Source organism: Haliotis rufescens, unplaced genomic scaffold (assembly GCF_023055435.1).
Source record: "Haliotis rufescens isolate VD_foot unplaced genomic scaffold, xgHalRufe1.0.p SCAF_53, whole genome shotgun sequence".
NCBI classification, from domain to species: Eukaryota; Metazoa; Mollusca; class Gastropoda; order Lepetellida; family Haliotidae; genus Haliotis; species Haliotis rufescens.
The window spans coordinates 646,845-664,100 of NW_025964257.1; the positions used below are offsets into that span (position 1 = coordinate 646,845).

The following is a 17,256-nucleotide window of genomic DNA, read 5'->3' on the forward strand; positions in this document are numbered from 1 at the left end:
TGTTTATCCATATGTGGTTGGTATGTTCTAAAACGTTAACCACTCATTTTATGTAAAAATGTAAACACGTGAGTGATTTCCCTATAAGTCTATTTGTAGTGTGAACGGTGGTTTTGAAGTTCGTTTAGCGCAAAAGAATGTACGTTAGGCTCTCTACCTTTCCTTTAGAAAGTTCGCTATCTTAGAAAACGTTCACGGACAAGCCGACATCCTTCAAAGAATCCTGCTTTCAATATTAATCAGACAATGATATGATTAACAAACCACTGACAGAACATTTTATGTATTTCAAATCACCAATTCTTACTCCAGGTAGACGACAGCGACAACCACGACCACAAAGCTCAGTTTCTGCTGAGGACACGCTGCAAGTTAGTAAGTATGACCCAATTATTCTTCAGGATCCGAAGTAAATGGAATTTCTGAAATCTTCCCATCTTCCCAAGGCAAGGGCGTTAACTGACTATAGAGTCCAGTTTCCACCCTCGCCGAACTAGGCTGGAATTCCGAAGTTACATTTTGGCTGGACCAACGAGTCTATGCATAGTCCAATCAAAATCGCGAAACGAACTAGGCATCCGGTTTGTTAACAACATGGATTTCAACGTGCAGAGTTCGGTCGACTGCAGCGTGAAAGCTGCTGAGTACTGACTCAGTGCCGCCATTTTGTGAGTTAGTGAGTGACTGAGTGAATGAGTGGAAAGCCTGAAGTGATGCAAATCTCAGACGTTCACCGCTTTGGTGAAACCCAATAGTATTGATATAGTGCTGAGAAACCCAGAAACATCATCAGGGCGAAACGGGATTCGAACAAACAATAAATGGTTTCTGGCACACCAAAGGGATGCCCATCTGTACGACAAAATATGGCGCCTTGCGCCGTTGTATCAAAAGTAGTGAAGATGATTGAACTTTGACACAAAGAGGCAGTATACATAAAAAACTTTTTAATTTGATGCTATTGATTAATGATTTTTTTCATCTGCCGACATAAGTCATTGGGTGAAAAATATATCCTGTCAGATCTACCTTCCTTGTCTCCAAGTTAAGAGGTTTTGTTTCAGACAATAACCAGGTATATTGAATCAAACACCCTGATTAATTGTGAGAAAATACACATGTAGCTTTGTAAAACAACAGCGTACACATCTTGCGAATGCTCTGTTTCTCCAGGGGCTGCATATAATTACCGAATCAGCCGCGATGACATCGTGGAAAGATCAGGTAAGTCGTTATATCACACGGTAAGATTTCATCTGATCCTTTCACCCAGTTTAGATCTGGCCGGAAACTAATCTCAGAGTTTAGTCTTTTCACTCAGTTCGGATCTCGCCAGAAGCTAATCTCAGAGTTAAGCCTGTTTACTCAGTTCGGATCTCGTCTAAAGTTATCCAATAAACTGAGACCTCCAAGTTGTTCACAAAGTTAAAACTGCGGTTGAAGCTGTACAAACAGCTGCGCTCCCCACACGGAGTTTACATTCAAACGATGGAGATTACACAGTGAATACGCAACATCTTGGATTAGAACGTGTCCAGATTGTGCATGGTCCAGTCTCCACACAAAAGGTCACTTCCATTGCCGCCAAGATGTGTTTCTTAAAACAACGGTTAAACAATATTTCGGGCATTCAGTGTGAAATCTGAGCTAACAATACTAAGACATTACTGATATCTTGCAGGAAAAGACGACTTGGAGCTGAAAGGCATTCAATGTGAAAAAGATAAAGGTAAACATGATGTCTGGTTCTCAATGTTCATCAATGCTGTAGGGCTCTCCATGATAGTTCATCAATGTTGTAGGGCTCTTAATGGTAGTTCACCAATGTTGTAGGGCTCTCAATGGTAGTTCACCAATGCTGTAGGGCTCTCCATGATATTTCCTCACTGTTGTAGGGCTCTCAATGGTAGTTCACCAATGTTGTAGGGCTCTTAATGGCAGTTCATCAATGTTGTAGGGCTCTCAATGGTAGTTCACCAATGCTGTAGGGCTCTCCATGATATTTCCTCAATGTTGTAGGGCTCTCAATGGTAGTTCACCAATGTTGTAGGGCTCTCCATGATAGTTCCTCACTGTTGTAGGGCTCTCAATGGTAGTTCACCAATGATGTAGGGCTCTCCATGATAGTTCCTCACTGTTGTAGGGCTCTCAATGGTAGTTCACAAATGTTGTAGGGCTCTCAATGATAGTTCCTCACTGTTGTAGAGCTCTCAATGGTAGTTCATCAATGTTGTAGAGCTCTCAATGGTAGTTCATCAATGCTGTAGGGCTCTCCATGGTAGTTCATCAATGTTGTAAGGCTCTCAATGATAGTTCCTCACTGTTGTAGGGCTCTCAATGGTAGTTCATAAATGTTGTAGGGCTCTCAATGGTAGTTCGCCAATGCTGTAGGGCTCTCCATGGTAGTTCATCAATGTTGTAAGGCTCTCAATGATAGTTCCTCACTGTTGTAGGGCGCTCAATGGTAGTTCCTCAATGTTGTAGGGCGCTCAATGGTAGTTCCTCACTGTTGTAGGGCTCTCAATGGTAGTTCACCAATGCTGTAGGGCTCTCCATGATAGTTCCTCACTGGTGTAGGGCTCTCAATGGTAGTTCACCAATGTTGTAGGGCTCTCAATGATAGTTCCTCACTGTTGTAGGGCTCTCAATGGTAGTTCACCAATGCTGTAGGACTCTCCATGATAGATCACCACTGTTGTAGGGCTCTCATTGGTAGTTCATCAATGCTGTAGGGCTCTAAATGGTAGTTCATCAATGTTGTAGGGCTCTCAATGGTAGTTCATCAATGTTGTAGGCCTCACAATGGTAGATCCTAACTGTCGTAGGGCTCTCAATGAGAGTTCATCAATGTTGTAGGCCTCACAATGGTAGATCCTAACTGTCGTAGGGCTCTCAGTGATAGTTCATCAATGTTGTAGGGCTCTCAGTGATAGATCATCAATGTTGTATGCATCTCAATGATAGTTCCCAACTGTTGTAGGGCTCTCAATGGTAGTTCATCAATGTTGTAGGGCGCTCAATGATAGTTCACCACTGTTTTAGGGCTCTCAATGATAGTTCACCACTGTTGTAGGGCTCTCACTGGTAGTTCACCACTGTTGTAGGGCTTTCAGTGGTAGTTCACCAATGTTGTAGGGCGCTCAATGATAGTTCATCAATGTTGTAGGGCTCTCAATGATAGTTCCCCAATGTTGTAGGGCGCTCAATGGTAGTTCACCAATGTTGTAGGGCTCTCAATGATAGTTCCTCACTGTTGTAGGGCTCTCAATGGTAGTTCACCAATGCTGTAGGGCTCTCCATGATAGTTCCTCACTGGTGTAGGGCTCTCAATGGTAGTTTACCAATGTTGTAGGGCTCTCCATGATAGTTCCTCACTGTTGTAGGGCTCTCAATGGTAGTTCACCAATGCTGTAGGACTCTCCATGATAGATCACCACTGTTGTAGGGCTCTCATTGGTAGTTCATCAATGCTGTAGGGCTCTAAATGGTAGTTCATCAATGTTGTAGGGCTCTCAATGGTAGTTCATCAATGTTGTAGGCCTCACAATGGTAGATCCTAACTGTCGTAGGGCTCTCAATGAGAGTTCATCAATGTTGTAGGCCTCACAATGGTAGATCCTAACTGTCGTAGGGCTCTCAGTGATAGTTCATCAATGTTGTAGGGCTCTCAGTGATAGATCATCAATGTTGTATGCATCTCAATGATAGTTCCCAACTGTTGTAGGGCTCTCAATGGTAGTTCATCAATGTTGTTCCTCACTATGTTGGGTCCATTAACTGAACCTGCTACATTAAAATGACTGATCACTTCTCTCTGTTGTCAGCTATGTGCCCCCCGACGGCGCCAGCTGGTGGAGTCGCTCCCCCGCGTCTCGATCCCATATAACGCCGGGCCAAGCTCACCACCAGCATCTACTGCACAGCATCTGCACAATAAACTGTATCATGAACTGCATAGACGTCAGAGATTGTCCTCAGTATAGCAAGAACTGCACCAATGACACGTGTGTGTTGACACGTGACAACTGCTTGGACGTGACAGTTCACATTGTATGTGTGCATAATACAACATATCATGTTTTGAATAGGTGCGCGTGATGATGGATAAGTGTCGTGAAGTGACAACAGTGGCAGGCGTCAGCAAACTCGTCATGACCTTTGACAAATGAACGTGTGATGGGACAGTATGAAGGCACCCGAAGCTCAGAGACGTGATATGATTTGACGACCACCGGTCCAGAGCACTGGCTTGGGAAATCGACACGTTGTTTGTGTATAGCGACAACAAAGAATATGATCGAAGTACTGTACGTGTAACCAGTTTCGAGAAAGGATGTTGTCGATGTACTGTATGTGTGTCGAGTTTCGAGAAAGGATGTTATTGATGTACTGTATGTGTGTTGAGTTTCGACAAACTATGTTAACGAAGTACTGTACATGTTTCGAGTTTCAAGAAAGGATGTTGTCGATGTACTGTATGAGTGTCGAGTTACAACAAAGGATGTTTTCGAAGTACTGTATGTGTGTCCAGTTTTTCGAGAAAGGATGTTATCGAAGCACTGTACGTCTGTCGAGTTTAGCAAAAGGATGTTGTGAGTCCAGTTACAAGAAAGGTTATTATCGATGTATAATGTGTGTGAGTGTGTTTGTGGGTGTATGAGTGTGTGTGTGTGTGTGTGTGTGTGTGTGTGTGTGTGTGTGTGTGTGTGTGTGTGTGTGATATGATATTTTAAAAATATATATATAAATATGTACCTGTTTGTTTGTTTGTTTGTTTGTTGTTTAGCGCCGCCTACAGCAAAAGACACTATGCAGAGAACTTCTAGTAACCAAAGACGAGAAGTCGCCTGTTCAGTTCTGGTGCTTGTTTATATATTATGTATCTGAAAGTTCATTATGATGTCTAATAGTTCAATTCTTCATATTTGCTTTATGGCAGTTTGTGTTGATGACAACTGTTTTGGGTTTTTTTCTAAAAGGAAGGGTCGGGTTAACTATTGGTTGTTGTGTGGACTATGAGTCGTGTGGACTGTCTGAAACGTATGGCAGGCAGATACTGCAACATTCCTGTTCACATGCACACATTGTCTCGCGTAGATGCCGGGATACACTTTGTCTCCAGCACCCTGTGCGGATCTTAAGAGGCGACTCCGTGCTCTGAGATGTTTAGGGGTATTTATATATATAGTTTCATTACAATTGTTTTCAGGACTGCATCCATTGTGTATATATACTCTGCAAAAAAAACCGCAAAAGTTTTATATTTATGCATCATATATACATTAATATATTGTAATCGATTGTTTAAAATTGGCACATATCATTGTCATTGACCTATGTTCCATATAGAAGAAATGGAACAGCAGATGTTCAAGGTCATCTGTTCTACATATCCTGTATGGCCACCATGAGTCCAAACTGACTGGCATCGTCGTCCCATGGAAGAAATCAGTTACCGAATTGTGCCCTGGAGAACTGTTCACCCATTCTCCCTGCAGTGCGTGTGCCAACTGTTGGATGGTCTGTGGGTGTTGCTGATGTGCTCGCAGTCGTTGATCCCGTGCATCTCATAAATGTTCGACTGGGTTTAAATCTGTAGACCTGGGGGACATTGGCAGGATCTGGATGATGGTATTCCTATTGAAGGCTGTTGTTAGTCTTGTTGACTTCTGTGAGGTAAGGCGTTGTCTTGTTTGAAAATGACGTGTGGTCGAAGAATCTCATTCGTGTAACGCTGTGTCGTTTAGTTCCCAGAAACTTGCACCCAGTCGATTGTACCAGTGCAGGAGATGGCTGCCCACATCGGCACACTTCCACCACCAAATCTGTCCACTTCCTGTATGCAGTTTCGTGTATAACGTTCCCCGTGTAAACACGACGCCTACCATCCACACGGCGAAACATAAAACGTGATTCGTCACTAAACCAAATTTGTCTCCATCGCACCTTGACGTCGCAGTTGACGATGGAGCTCCGTCAAAATGACACCCGAACTGGTCATCTAGCGCGAATACCTTCAGCGCGTAAACAGTTCCTCAGTCTTGGCTGATATCTTACGCATCCCAACGATTTTATTACCAAACGAGTTACGTTGAGCGTGCATGTCATATTGGTGTGTTTCGGTACCAGGCTCTCACGTGGTTGCGATTTTCCATCTTGTCACCAAGTGTCTGCAGTACCTCATTCCACACTAATTTCCACACAATTCAATCCCAATCCATGCAGAAATGTACACATTCATGTTTGATATAATTTTGCATGGATGTCGGCAACACTGTGACAGAATATTACGATTTCTTTCTACATTTGCGTTTCTTTTTACATTTGCGTTTCTTTTTTTGCAGAGTATATGAACTGTATATTTTTCCTCAATGGAGAAACAAATGCAAACAGCACACGTTGTATTCATATGTGCAATGCACAGCTTTTACTGAATATTTGTGATATGATCCTCATAAAACTGTATCTGTGCGTTTGTTCTAATTTGAAAAAAAGAATCTATTTTGTCACACAGTTTCTATTGGTCCCCGTCTTGTATGAGACGACTTAATGTGGGTCGGATGGATAGGACTGGACTGGACTGGTCGATTGCGTGTGATGATACCCGACGGCGTTGGACGTTGCTCATGATATCAATCACTGGTTTGTCTTGACTTGATGTAATAACAGGCCATCGTGATACAGAAGGAAAATTGCTGATTATATATACACCAAAAAACACTCATTTTAAAATTGTATAAGCTGCATTTGTACAGACCTGTGTGGGATACACCTATTAGATACTACAAAACCACATTGGCACATCCCTTATTGTAACTCGACAACATCCTTTGGTGCATTGTAGCCTTTCCTCTTGTATCCCATTATCATCTACATTATCGGTTTACTCTATATGGGCACTACGTATGTATACATCAATTACGTCAACCTAAAAGGAAGACCTGCATATAGTCAAACACACGATATACATTGTTGAAGTCAAATCTTAAGGCATTGTAGCGTGTCGATTCTCATGGGTGCAGTTCTTGGTATACTGGGGACAATGTCTGACGTCTAAGCAGTTGAAGATATAGTTGATGATGCAGGTGCTGTGCAGTAGATGCTGGTGGTGAGCTTGGCCCGGCGTTATATAGGATCGAGACGCGGGGGAGCGGCTCCACCAACTGGAGGTGTCGGGGGACACATAGCTGACAACAGAGAAGGACAATCAGTCATTTCAATGTAGCAGGTTTAATTAATGAGTGAGTGAGTGAGTTAGTTGGGTTTAACGCCGCTTTTAACAGTATTCCAGTTATATCACGGCGTGTCAGCTTAATGTGGGAGTAAAGCCCGAAGTGATGCAGGTCACAGACGTTTACCAGTTCGGTGAAACCCACGAGCACGGGTATGGTGCTGACAAACCTAGAAACATAATAGGGGCAAACCGGGATTCGAACCCACAATCATAGGTTTTTGGCGTGCCCAAGGGACGCAACCCTGCACAGCGCCTAAACAATGAACTTGCCAGATGCCTATCCGACAAGAATCAGTTACTGGGGATCAGGTATACCCCGTCATGTCAACCGTACAGGGTAAAGGTGCTTACTTGTCTGCATTAAGAGGGTTTAACATTTTTATGTACTTTGCCAACATTCTATATTATTTAAACAAATCCGCGTTAGATTTTATACCACGAGCCGGGGGCAATGTCAATATTATGTCACAATGTCATAAAACCTGACGCGGGACGCAAAAGACACATAGGACCCCTCTTGATCCTGCTGCAACGAATGTATCTTACCGACATGTTTTACATGATATTCTAAACGAATTAAAACAAATTCATAATTGATAGAAAACAGCTGATATTAACTCGTGCCATATTGACATTGACGCGAAAAAAGCATGCGGCTTTTTGCTTCTAAGCAGGGTATGAGGGATTTGTTCTGCCTCTCAGAAATCCACGTGCAGCCTGTTGTGCTCGTGGCGGGGTATAAGGCATTTATTCTCCAGCTGAGAAATTAATTTCCCTCCAAGGCGGGATACACATTTTAACAAGATCACGTGGACCAATCAGATCTCATCATTCTGACATGGAGGTATGATAAAGTATGATACCTGTGATTGCCTCCCCTGTCGGGCTGTTGTTCACGCCTTTCAGCTCCAAGTCGTCTTTTCCTGTAACAGAAAGGTGGTGTGTTATTATACGGTGTTCATCGGAATGACTAATGGCCTGTAAAGAGTGTCGTAGCCCTTATGTTAAAAATTATGCTCCACTATGCAAGCTATCAAGAAACCTACGGCCGCAATGAAGGTTGCCGTTTTATCGTCAAAGATTTAACGCCGGGAGTATTCTGAAATCAGATTATAGGATAAGAAAAGTATAGTGATTTAAGAGAGGAACCTGGAGATTTTCCAAATAGACTTAAATATAAAACCGTAATAAAATAACTGGTACTAAAACATCTGACACACACTATTGGGGATTGTTCTTAACCTGACATTTTCAGAATAGAAAATGAGGAAGAGGGGTTGAAAACCTTTATAATACAAGATATGTTTGATCTTTTCTGTAATCATTTTAATGCAAAGCAAAGGGAGTCATTTGGTCCCAGTAGGGGAGTTAGCTGATCCTAGAGGGAGTGTTTTGAGCCTGGCTAGGGGAGTCATTTTAGCCTATGCCTATATGACTCAAGAGTCAAATTTAAGGGAGTCGTTTGAGCCAACTACATCGGGTGTTTATCATGCAGTGTGTGCACACATTCTAATCGGGTACCTAACGGCAGTAGAAGAGACCTACCAGTCTGATCACGTTAAGATCTCGCGTATTCCCTGTGTACTAGACATTGTTTGAATGTAATATCCGTGCAAGCAGATTCAGTTGTGACCTCATCTATGTGAATGACTTGAGGCGAGACGAGATCTCAGCGGTATGAATATTACTAAGTGAGATATCAGCTGTCTTAACAACTTTAGATAAGGTCTCAGCGGTATGAATATTTTAGGTGAGATATCTGCTGTCTTAACAACTTTAGATAAGGTCTCAGCGGTATCAATATTTTAGGTGAGATATCTGCTGTCTTAACAACTTTAGATAAGGTCTCAGCGGTATCAATATTTTAGGTGAGACATCTGCTGTCTTAACAACTTTAGATGAGATCTCAGCAGTAATTTTTTAGGTGAAAATTGAGCTGTGTCAACAACTTTTGAAGAGATCTCAGCGGCATGAATATTTCAGATGAGATATGAGCTGCGTAAACATCTTCAGGCGAGATCCAAACTATGTGAAGTGCTTCATATGACATCTAAACTGTGATATAACCACATACCTGATCTTTCCTCGATGTCATCGCGGCTGATTCGATAATTCTTTGCTGCCCCTGGACAAAAACAGAGCATTCGCACAATGTACAGCTCATTACAATCAGCAGAGCTTCACATAATATCAATCAATATTATCACGTTGTTTTCTTACTATTTCTCAAGGGCGGTCGGGTAGCCTAATGGTTGAAGCGTTCGCTCGTCACGCCATAAACCCGGGTTCGATTTCCAACATGGGTACAATGTGTGAAGCCCATTTCTGGTGTCCCCCGCCGTGATATTGCTGGAATATTGCTAATAGCGGCGTAAAATATAACTCACTCACTCACTCACTCACTCACTCATCCACCCACCCACCCACCCACCCACCCACCCACCCACTCACTCACTCACTCACTCACTCACTCACTCACTCACTCACTCACTCACTCACTCACTCTTACTGATTTTTGTCTGAACGCAGTCACGTGAAGGAACTGAAGGTAGTTCTGACATGACGGGCAAAGCTTCACTCAATGAGTTTTTCCACTTATGTTTGCAAATGAAAATATTTGTTAACCACAAAAACAACCAAAAGACATATTAATTCATACTTACTAACTTGAAGGGTACGCTCAACAGAAACTGAGCTCTGTGGTCGTGGTGGTTGTCTACCTGGAGAAAGAATTGGCTTGTTATATGACGTCGGTCAATTGTCTGATACATATATAAAGTAGGAATCTTTCTTTAATGATGTCCCCTGGTCTGTATTCGGAATATGCTTTTCTTGAGACAGGTAAGTATAAAATATAGATGATTAGATGTAACTTCGAATTGAAAACTGAAGGGGTTAGTGTGCTTTCCGTTGCGCTAGACGAACTTTACAACCACCGTTCACACTTAACTATGGAGGCATAGAGGGAGATCACATGTGTTTTCCATACATGTAGTATTTAGTGAGAGAGTTAGATTTTACGCCGCTTTTAGCAATATTCGAGCAATATCACAGCGGAGGACACCAGAAATAGGCTTCACGCATTGTACCCATGTCGGGAATCGAACTCGGGTCTTCGGCGTGACGAGCGAACGCTTTAACCACTAGGCTACCCGACAGCCATTAAAGCAAAAGGAAGAGCTGTTAAGTGTGTCAGCAAGCGTGGTTTTACGCTGCTTTTCGCAATATTCCAGCTATATTCCAGCAATATCACGGCGGAGGACACCAGAAATAGGCTTCACACATTGTACCCATGTGGGAAACGAACCCGGATTATCTTTGTGACGAGCGAACGCTTTGACAACAGCCCAGTCACTTATACACTCTCATTGATAGTGAGGGTATAGGGAATATTTATAACTCCTGCCATTATAGGTCAGTGTTGAAAAACAGCATAGATCGGGGTTGTCTGGCTCCCTGCAACTTGTCAGTGGCACAGAGACAATTAACAATTACTTTGGCAGCTACTGATAGTAGTGACGAGTAACCGCGACGAAGGCCAAGCTCAGACACCTCAAGTTCGGAATGGAGAAGTAGTTACTTTGAATAACTATTATTTAAAAGGGGTAACTAATAAGACATACCAATGTGAAACAAATAACAGAATATGTTTTTAATAAAGTGTGTTGAGAAAACAATTATTTCAGCGTTTTTTCTGCACTGTAACTATAACCTGTGAAACAAACAATTGAATAATTACTTCTTTGATAGGCATTTAGACGTTGGAGTTCTAAGTAAGGATAAGAATTTATGGATGAACAACTTCTTTATTACAATTAAGAGCGACGTTTCGGTGTAGGTTCTAACACCGCTATCAAGCAATTGCTAACGGTGTTAGAACCTACACCGAAACGTCGCTCTTAAGTGTAATAAAGAAGTTGTTCATCCATAAATTCTTATCCTTACTTAATTGAATAATTATACAATTTTGATTTCCATGAAACCACATGAAGCAGTGGAGGTATGCAACAGGTTGCGATGAAATTAGAACATCATCGCAGGGTTATGCGATAACTTCTTTTTTTTTAAACAACATGTATGTGTTTACAAGCGTTATTATGAAGTAGTTAACAATATGTGTATTATAATTTGGACCTCTGTAATAATTGCTACAGTAGGATGGCGGAGCGATGTACCTATGTGTAATTACACGTGTCAAAACACGTTATAAAGCGTTCTAAGTCATTGTATAATGGAGATTAACTTCCTGTGTTTGAAATTTGAGGTCGTCTCTTTGTAGAATCGATACCTTCGTATTTTAAATTGAAACCTCGTGCAAAAGTGTTCGGTGCTAAATTATAAATATCGATTCTAGGGTGACTACAAAGTCAAAGCACAGTAGGTTTTCTTTTAAGGTTTAGTTTTGTGAGGTCGTGGCGTTGGTATACAATATACGTTCTACAACCAGTACCTATAGTCAGTACTTACGAACAACCCTCCTCCGACGTCTGAATAACAGAGCTCCGACGACAACGACGATGACGATGATGACGACTATCACAGTCGCACATACAACAATTGCTATGACATATTTTCTATCCATGGTTCCGTTGGTCCACTGCAGGAATCAACTTCTGCAAATAATACAAAGAAATTGTCTGCATGTCATTAAACAGTTAAGCATTTACGCAAATTCGACCTCAACACGGTACGCTCTAACTGACAAGCACTTCTATCACGCAAAGCCACTTACCCCACAGAAGAACGTTCCCACGTATTGAATGATGCGTGGGAATGCACCGGTGTATGGTGCGCAAGGGGTTATTAACAATTGCACCTTGGTGTACCTACCCGGGTGTAGCTGCAGCTAGTTCCTTTGTGGGTAGAGACCCACCTTTACATTGTGAATGAATGCATATGTTGAGGCTGTATTGAGGCTGTATTGAGGCTGTATTGAGGCTGTATTGAGCTTCATCCGGCAGAATTGGAAGGGCACAACGACACGGTTGGCACATTAAACTAAACAACTTGACAACGAATCCTTAAAATAGAAATCATTGCTCACTCATTACATAAAAGGTTTACACACACTCCTTCTTGGCTTTCCATTGATAAAAATACCCTGTCACTGCAAACACCTCGCCAACTGTTGTGTACAGGTGCAGATGGCTGCAGTGGTGTTTACAGGGGGGGTTGTAAAGTGAACGGTTCCTGCCTAACGGAACATTTCTTCGGCTTCGTATGCTGCAGGTTTTGTGAAGGTACGAGCTAAAGATAACCGTCTACTGAGGCCTCGGACGTTAACCCTGATCAAACAAAATGGAACGCGCGTCATCGGGGACCACATGTAAAAATGATTCAGTTAAATCCTAGGATGTGCACCTTTTGCAAAAAATAATATTCACTTCGCTCTTTATGCAGAGACAATGCTTGCGATTGAACAAAAACCTGGGGCCATGCCTTCTGAACCAGACAGACAGACAGTTTATTCAGTATTCAGGCAACAAGGCCCATAGTACAATGCAGATTGGATATTGACATAAACAGCGCTTTGTGAGAGGAAGGCATTGCGACCTTCAATGTTGACATTTCAGAATTGCATCATCCAACATTATGACGACATGTGCCACTTTTGCGATCATAACAGAATGCATGGCTTATTAAATAGGGTTTTTGGTGGAGTGTTTTGACTACTTGTCATCGTGCATGGATGGTGTGGATCACTCCTCTTGTTTTTTTCAATCACTGTTGTTTCTGTTCAGGTCAGATATGGTTAGAGTTTCACTGACTACGGCGCTAAACAACATTCACTCACTTAATCACCTTTTTATTAGGACTGTTCTCATCTAGCGACCCTTTTTTTTTCATGAGGTTTAGTTAAATTAGCGGATTAGAGTGTTCTTTCGGAAAGGAGATAAATTGGATGGGTTCGAAAAAGACCCGGGTTCGATTCCCGACATGGGTACAATGTGTGAAGCCCATTTCTGGTGTTCCCCGCCGTGATATTACTCGAATATTGCTAAAAGCGGCGTAAAACCATACTCACTCACTTAAACTGGTCTGAGTCTTGGTTTCTGTTGATAAGTTCATAACTGAAACAGTTGAACAGTTTAGATACAAAACACAAGTCCTATATTCCCCACTGATCAATATCACAGACGTCAGAAATCTTTGTTCAGCACATTAAACATGCAAAACAATCATTATTACCACGTGTTTGTAAATTACACCCACATATAAGATGTTCCCTCTCATCAAGACACTTACGGCATGTGAAGCATGACATATGTGCACGTAATTCTTTTGGAATGTTACGAACACTCATCAAGGTCCCAGTTGTGTAGTTCCGCGGCCCTTAAGAAGGATGATAAACAGGACTATGCAATACGAGCTCTACCCGCAACAAGGAAGTAAAATGGTGACGTTAGATCGTCTCACAGTGGGGTTGATCAATACAGTCGTGCGGGTTATTTGGAGAACTCTACACGCTGGTTGTAGTCATGTGTACACAACCGGTGTATTGTACGCTAGGCCACCCAATGTATGCATATCAATGTCTTCACTCCACAAAGATGAAACTGGGTAGGTCACATCGATTTAAGTGACGGCGTGTTCTGTTTTGCATTAGGGAGTCATCCTGTCCCGCCTCATAAACGCACCTTTCCTACTATAGCATGTCGCCCATCCCATCTTCCCAACTACAGCTTGTCGCTCGTCCCGCCTTTAACACATAACAAGTCACATCTTTGAATGTGTCGTCTATAACATATCACTACATCCTGAACATAAACTCGTTATCCTGTCCTATTCAACCTGCAGCACATCAAACACTTACCTGCCGTGTGTTTTCCTCTATATCCTGTCAACGACAACAGAATATTCCTTTAAACAACATCAGACCATTTCCATAGACAATAGCGGAATATCCTTAAAGAAGCCACAAGTGTTTCACTGCTCACTGTTGGCAACAAAAGTGTATACTTTTCGACAGCACAAGCAGCATCCACTTAGACAACAGCACTGTATCTCTTCTGACAACAGCAGGGCATCCCTTATCAGTGTTTAAGTCTCTTCACTATCTCTCAGTTACGCTCGGTTCTGCATCAGAGACGACGTGGCCTTCTCGCACACAATAGGTAGCATATGTAGTGCACGTATTTGTGAGGTACACGACATTACAACACCTTTATAGCATGTCGCCCATTAACTTTCCTCTCTATAGGACGTGGACCATCTGACTTTCCTCTATAGCATGTCGCCCATCCCACCTTCCCAACTATAGCTTGTCGCTCGTCCCGCCTTTAACATATAACAAGTCACATATTTGAATGTGTCGCCTATAACATACCACTACTTCCTGAACATAAACTCGTTATCCTATCCTATTCAACCTGCGGCACATCAAACACTTACCTGCCGTGTGTTTTCCTCTATATCCTATCAACGACAACACGCAATAGGTAGTATATGTAATGCAAGTATTTGTGAGATACACTAAAATCACGACACCTTTGTAGCATGTCGCCCGTTAACTTTCCTCTCTATAGGACGTGGACCGTCTAACTTTCCCCTCTATAAGACGTGGACCGTCTGACTTTCCCCTCTATAGGACGTGGACCGTCTGACTTTCCCCTCTATAGGACGTGGACCGTCTGACTTTCCTCTCTATAGGACGTGGACCGTCTGACTTTCCCTTCTATAGGACGTGGGCCATCTGACTTTCCTCTCTATAGGACGTGGACCGTCTGACTTTCCTCTCCATAGGACGTGGACCGTCAGACTTTCCTCTCTATAGGACGTGGACCATCTGACTTTCCCCTCTATAGGACGTGGACCGTCTGACTTTCTCCTCTATAGGAAGTGGACCGTCTGACATTCCCCTCTATAGGACGTGGACCGCCTGACTTCCCCCTCAATAGGATGTGGACCGTCGGAGTTTTTCCTCTGTCAGAAGTAATGTGACAAGTTATGCGCCATCACTGGCCCTGTGAATGGAAGCGTGAGCAGTCTCCTTAATAACGTTAGTGATTAATAGAGCGAAACACTATCAACAGACATTCACTAGCCCGAAATCTCTGTGGGAAAATAAACCTACAATAATGCACACTTCTAACATACTGTTACCCGGTTGAACAGTCTCAGCCTACCTCAGTATCCAGTAGCTTGCTGACATTTCCTCTGATCGCCGTGCCGTGATGGGGAGGTTTGACACTACCATGCTCAGAATCCGTCGACACCAGACGGCAGCCTTTCAGTCAGAGCCACGATTTGAACAAGAGTGAGTGAGCGAGATTTGGCCAGCGCCGCTTTGAACAGTTTTACAGTTATATCAGGCAGGTCAACTTGGTGACAAACATAGAAACATAATCGGGGCGACCCGGGACTTAACCCATGATCATATGTCTATTGATTGCTATGATCTATGCCGAGTTGGAGTCAGATTACACACTGTCCCATTCGTTCTCAAATTCAACCAGACATTGAAGAATGATGCAATGAGGTATACAAACAAACACAACACCGTGAACACTTACTTACTGTGTTGTATGATGGAGAAATGTGTGGACGAAACCAGAGTGAAGACCCTCTACAACGAAGCTGGAAAAAACTGTGCTTAATATAACCGTTTATAAGCTGGCCTGAGACCACAGTTACCAGTTGCGTTTTAAGTGACAAGTGGCAGGTTGGTCAGCATGCAACAGGAGAACAGTCTCCGACTGATAATAATTATGGTTGGCTGCCATGTCACTGTAGATGGCAAAGAAGGAAATTAATTGTGGTCTGAGGCCTGATATGGTGAGGCTATTGCACATGTTTGATTCATTATAGCTCTATACTATACTATGTAATAAATTGACTTGAAACTTGGCATATATATTCACCGTAAGTGTTGAAATCTTTGTACATGTGTTTTCAGGTTGAAATATGTTTTATATATTTTTTAATGATTTGGTTTACTTTTTCGAACGTGCAGTTTTATGCATGTTGTTGAAATAAATGAATGCAAGCATCATAATAAGTCATATGAGTTCCAATATGTTAGAATCATGTATCCCTACACCTGCTGTGCCTCGTATGAGCTTGGACAATATCTATATGGCCAACATTGAAAAGCCAAAAGTGACCAACATGGCACGTGTCAAAACGGCACATGTCAAATCTGGTCTAGGGCATGCTTCAGGTCTTGCTTGCTGGCCGCAGTAGGCCGCAACAGCCTCACAGAGGTAGAGATGCCCTCACAGTCAGGTGTCGAAGTCCAGTGCCATCCAACCTAGACTTGGTAACCAGTGAGAAGTCTTCAGCACTCATCCTACTGACAGTCCTGGGTATCTGGGGTGGAGAGGCACTTTCTGTCTCTTCAGATTCAAGGGTGAGACCTTTGTTCCAGGGAGTGTGGCCCTTGCTGAACTGTGACTTGATTCTCTTGCGATCGCCTTTCATCGTGATTGTCTCGGACAGAACTAATGAGCTCTGAGCACAATATGTACTTATATACCCCATCACTGTGTAATGTCACTGGCAATGACAAGCATGTAAATGTATTAGAAACTCTCAAGACATACATACATATGTCTTGTGTCAGCAGTCCAAATTGTAATACCAATCCACAGCCACGTAATCGGTACTCACTTTAATAACTGGCGATAACATTTGTTGAAATATGTTCCAGCATAACATTTCTGCAATGTGTTGAAAACATTGCAATAACATGTAATGAAACAGTATTCGCTATGTTACAGCATGATGTTCTTGAATAACATTTTAAAAACATTTCAATAACATTTCCTGAAATAGTTTCTGGCTTAACATTTCTGCAACGTGTTAAAACATTGTAATACCAGTGAAATAGTTACGCCTATGGATGATGTTCTTGACAAACATTTTAAGAACATTTCAATAATATTTTGAATAATAATAAAACATGTACACATCATGCGGATGTTTTTACATATGTGCACACAATGTATACACCTGGAACTTAATTAAGCGCCACCGAACTAAATATGACACAGAATTATGAATACCGAAAATAAGGAAACAAC

At 42.3% G+C, this 17,256-nt stretch overlaps 1 protein-coding gene and 1 long non-coding RNA gene across 14 annotated transcripts; one reads left to right on the plus strand and one right to left on the minus strand.

The window, feature by feature from the left end:
• The first annotated feature begins 310 nt into the window (after positions 1 to 310).
• LOC124119534 lies at positions 311 to 1,715 on the plus strand. Its single transcript, XR_007218537.1, has 3 exons — positions 311 to 375; positions 1,174 to 1,224; positions 1,682 to 1,715. It is a non-coding gene; the product is annotated as an uncharacterized LOC124119534 (long non-coding RNA).
• A 3,536-nt stretch (positions 1,716 to 5,251) lies between these two features.
• Positions 5,252 to 15,871, minus strand: LOC125374178. Of its 13 annotated transcripts, XM_048385029.1 has the most exons (8): positions 15,361 to 15,498; positions 15,063 to 15,198; positions 14,723 to 14,752; positions 11,702 to 11,847; positions 9,898 to 9,954; positions 9,309 to 9,359; positions 8,098 to 8,157; positions 5,252 to 7,187 (listed from the first exon to the last, which is right to left on the minus strand). In XM_048385029.1, the coding sequence occupies exons 4-8, from the start codon at positions 11,814 to 11,816 to the stop codon at positions 7,126 to 7,128; spliced, it is 345 nt and encodes a 114-aa protein (XP_048240986.1). In that variant the 5' UTR covers positions 11,817 to 11,847; positions 14,723 to 14,752; positions 15,063 to 15,198; positions 15,361 to 15,498; the 3' UTR covers positions 5,252 to 7,125. The 13 variants fall into 13 exon arrangements, with proteins under 13 accessions (XP_048240986.1, XP_048240994.1, XP_048240989.1 ...); XM_048385037.1 differs by lacking the exons at positions 14,723 to 14,752; positions 15,063 to 15,198; positions 15,361 to 15,498 and adding exons at positions 13,264 to 13,305; positions 14,627 to 14,692; XM_048385032.1 differs by lacking the exons at positions 14,723 to 14,752; positions 15,063 to 15,198; positions 15,361 to 15,498 and adding exons at positions 13,260 to 13,305; positions 14,627 to 14,692.
• Positions 15,872 to 17,256: the final 1,385 nt, after the last annotated feature.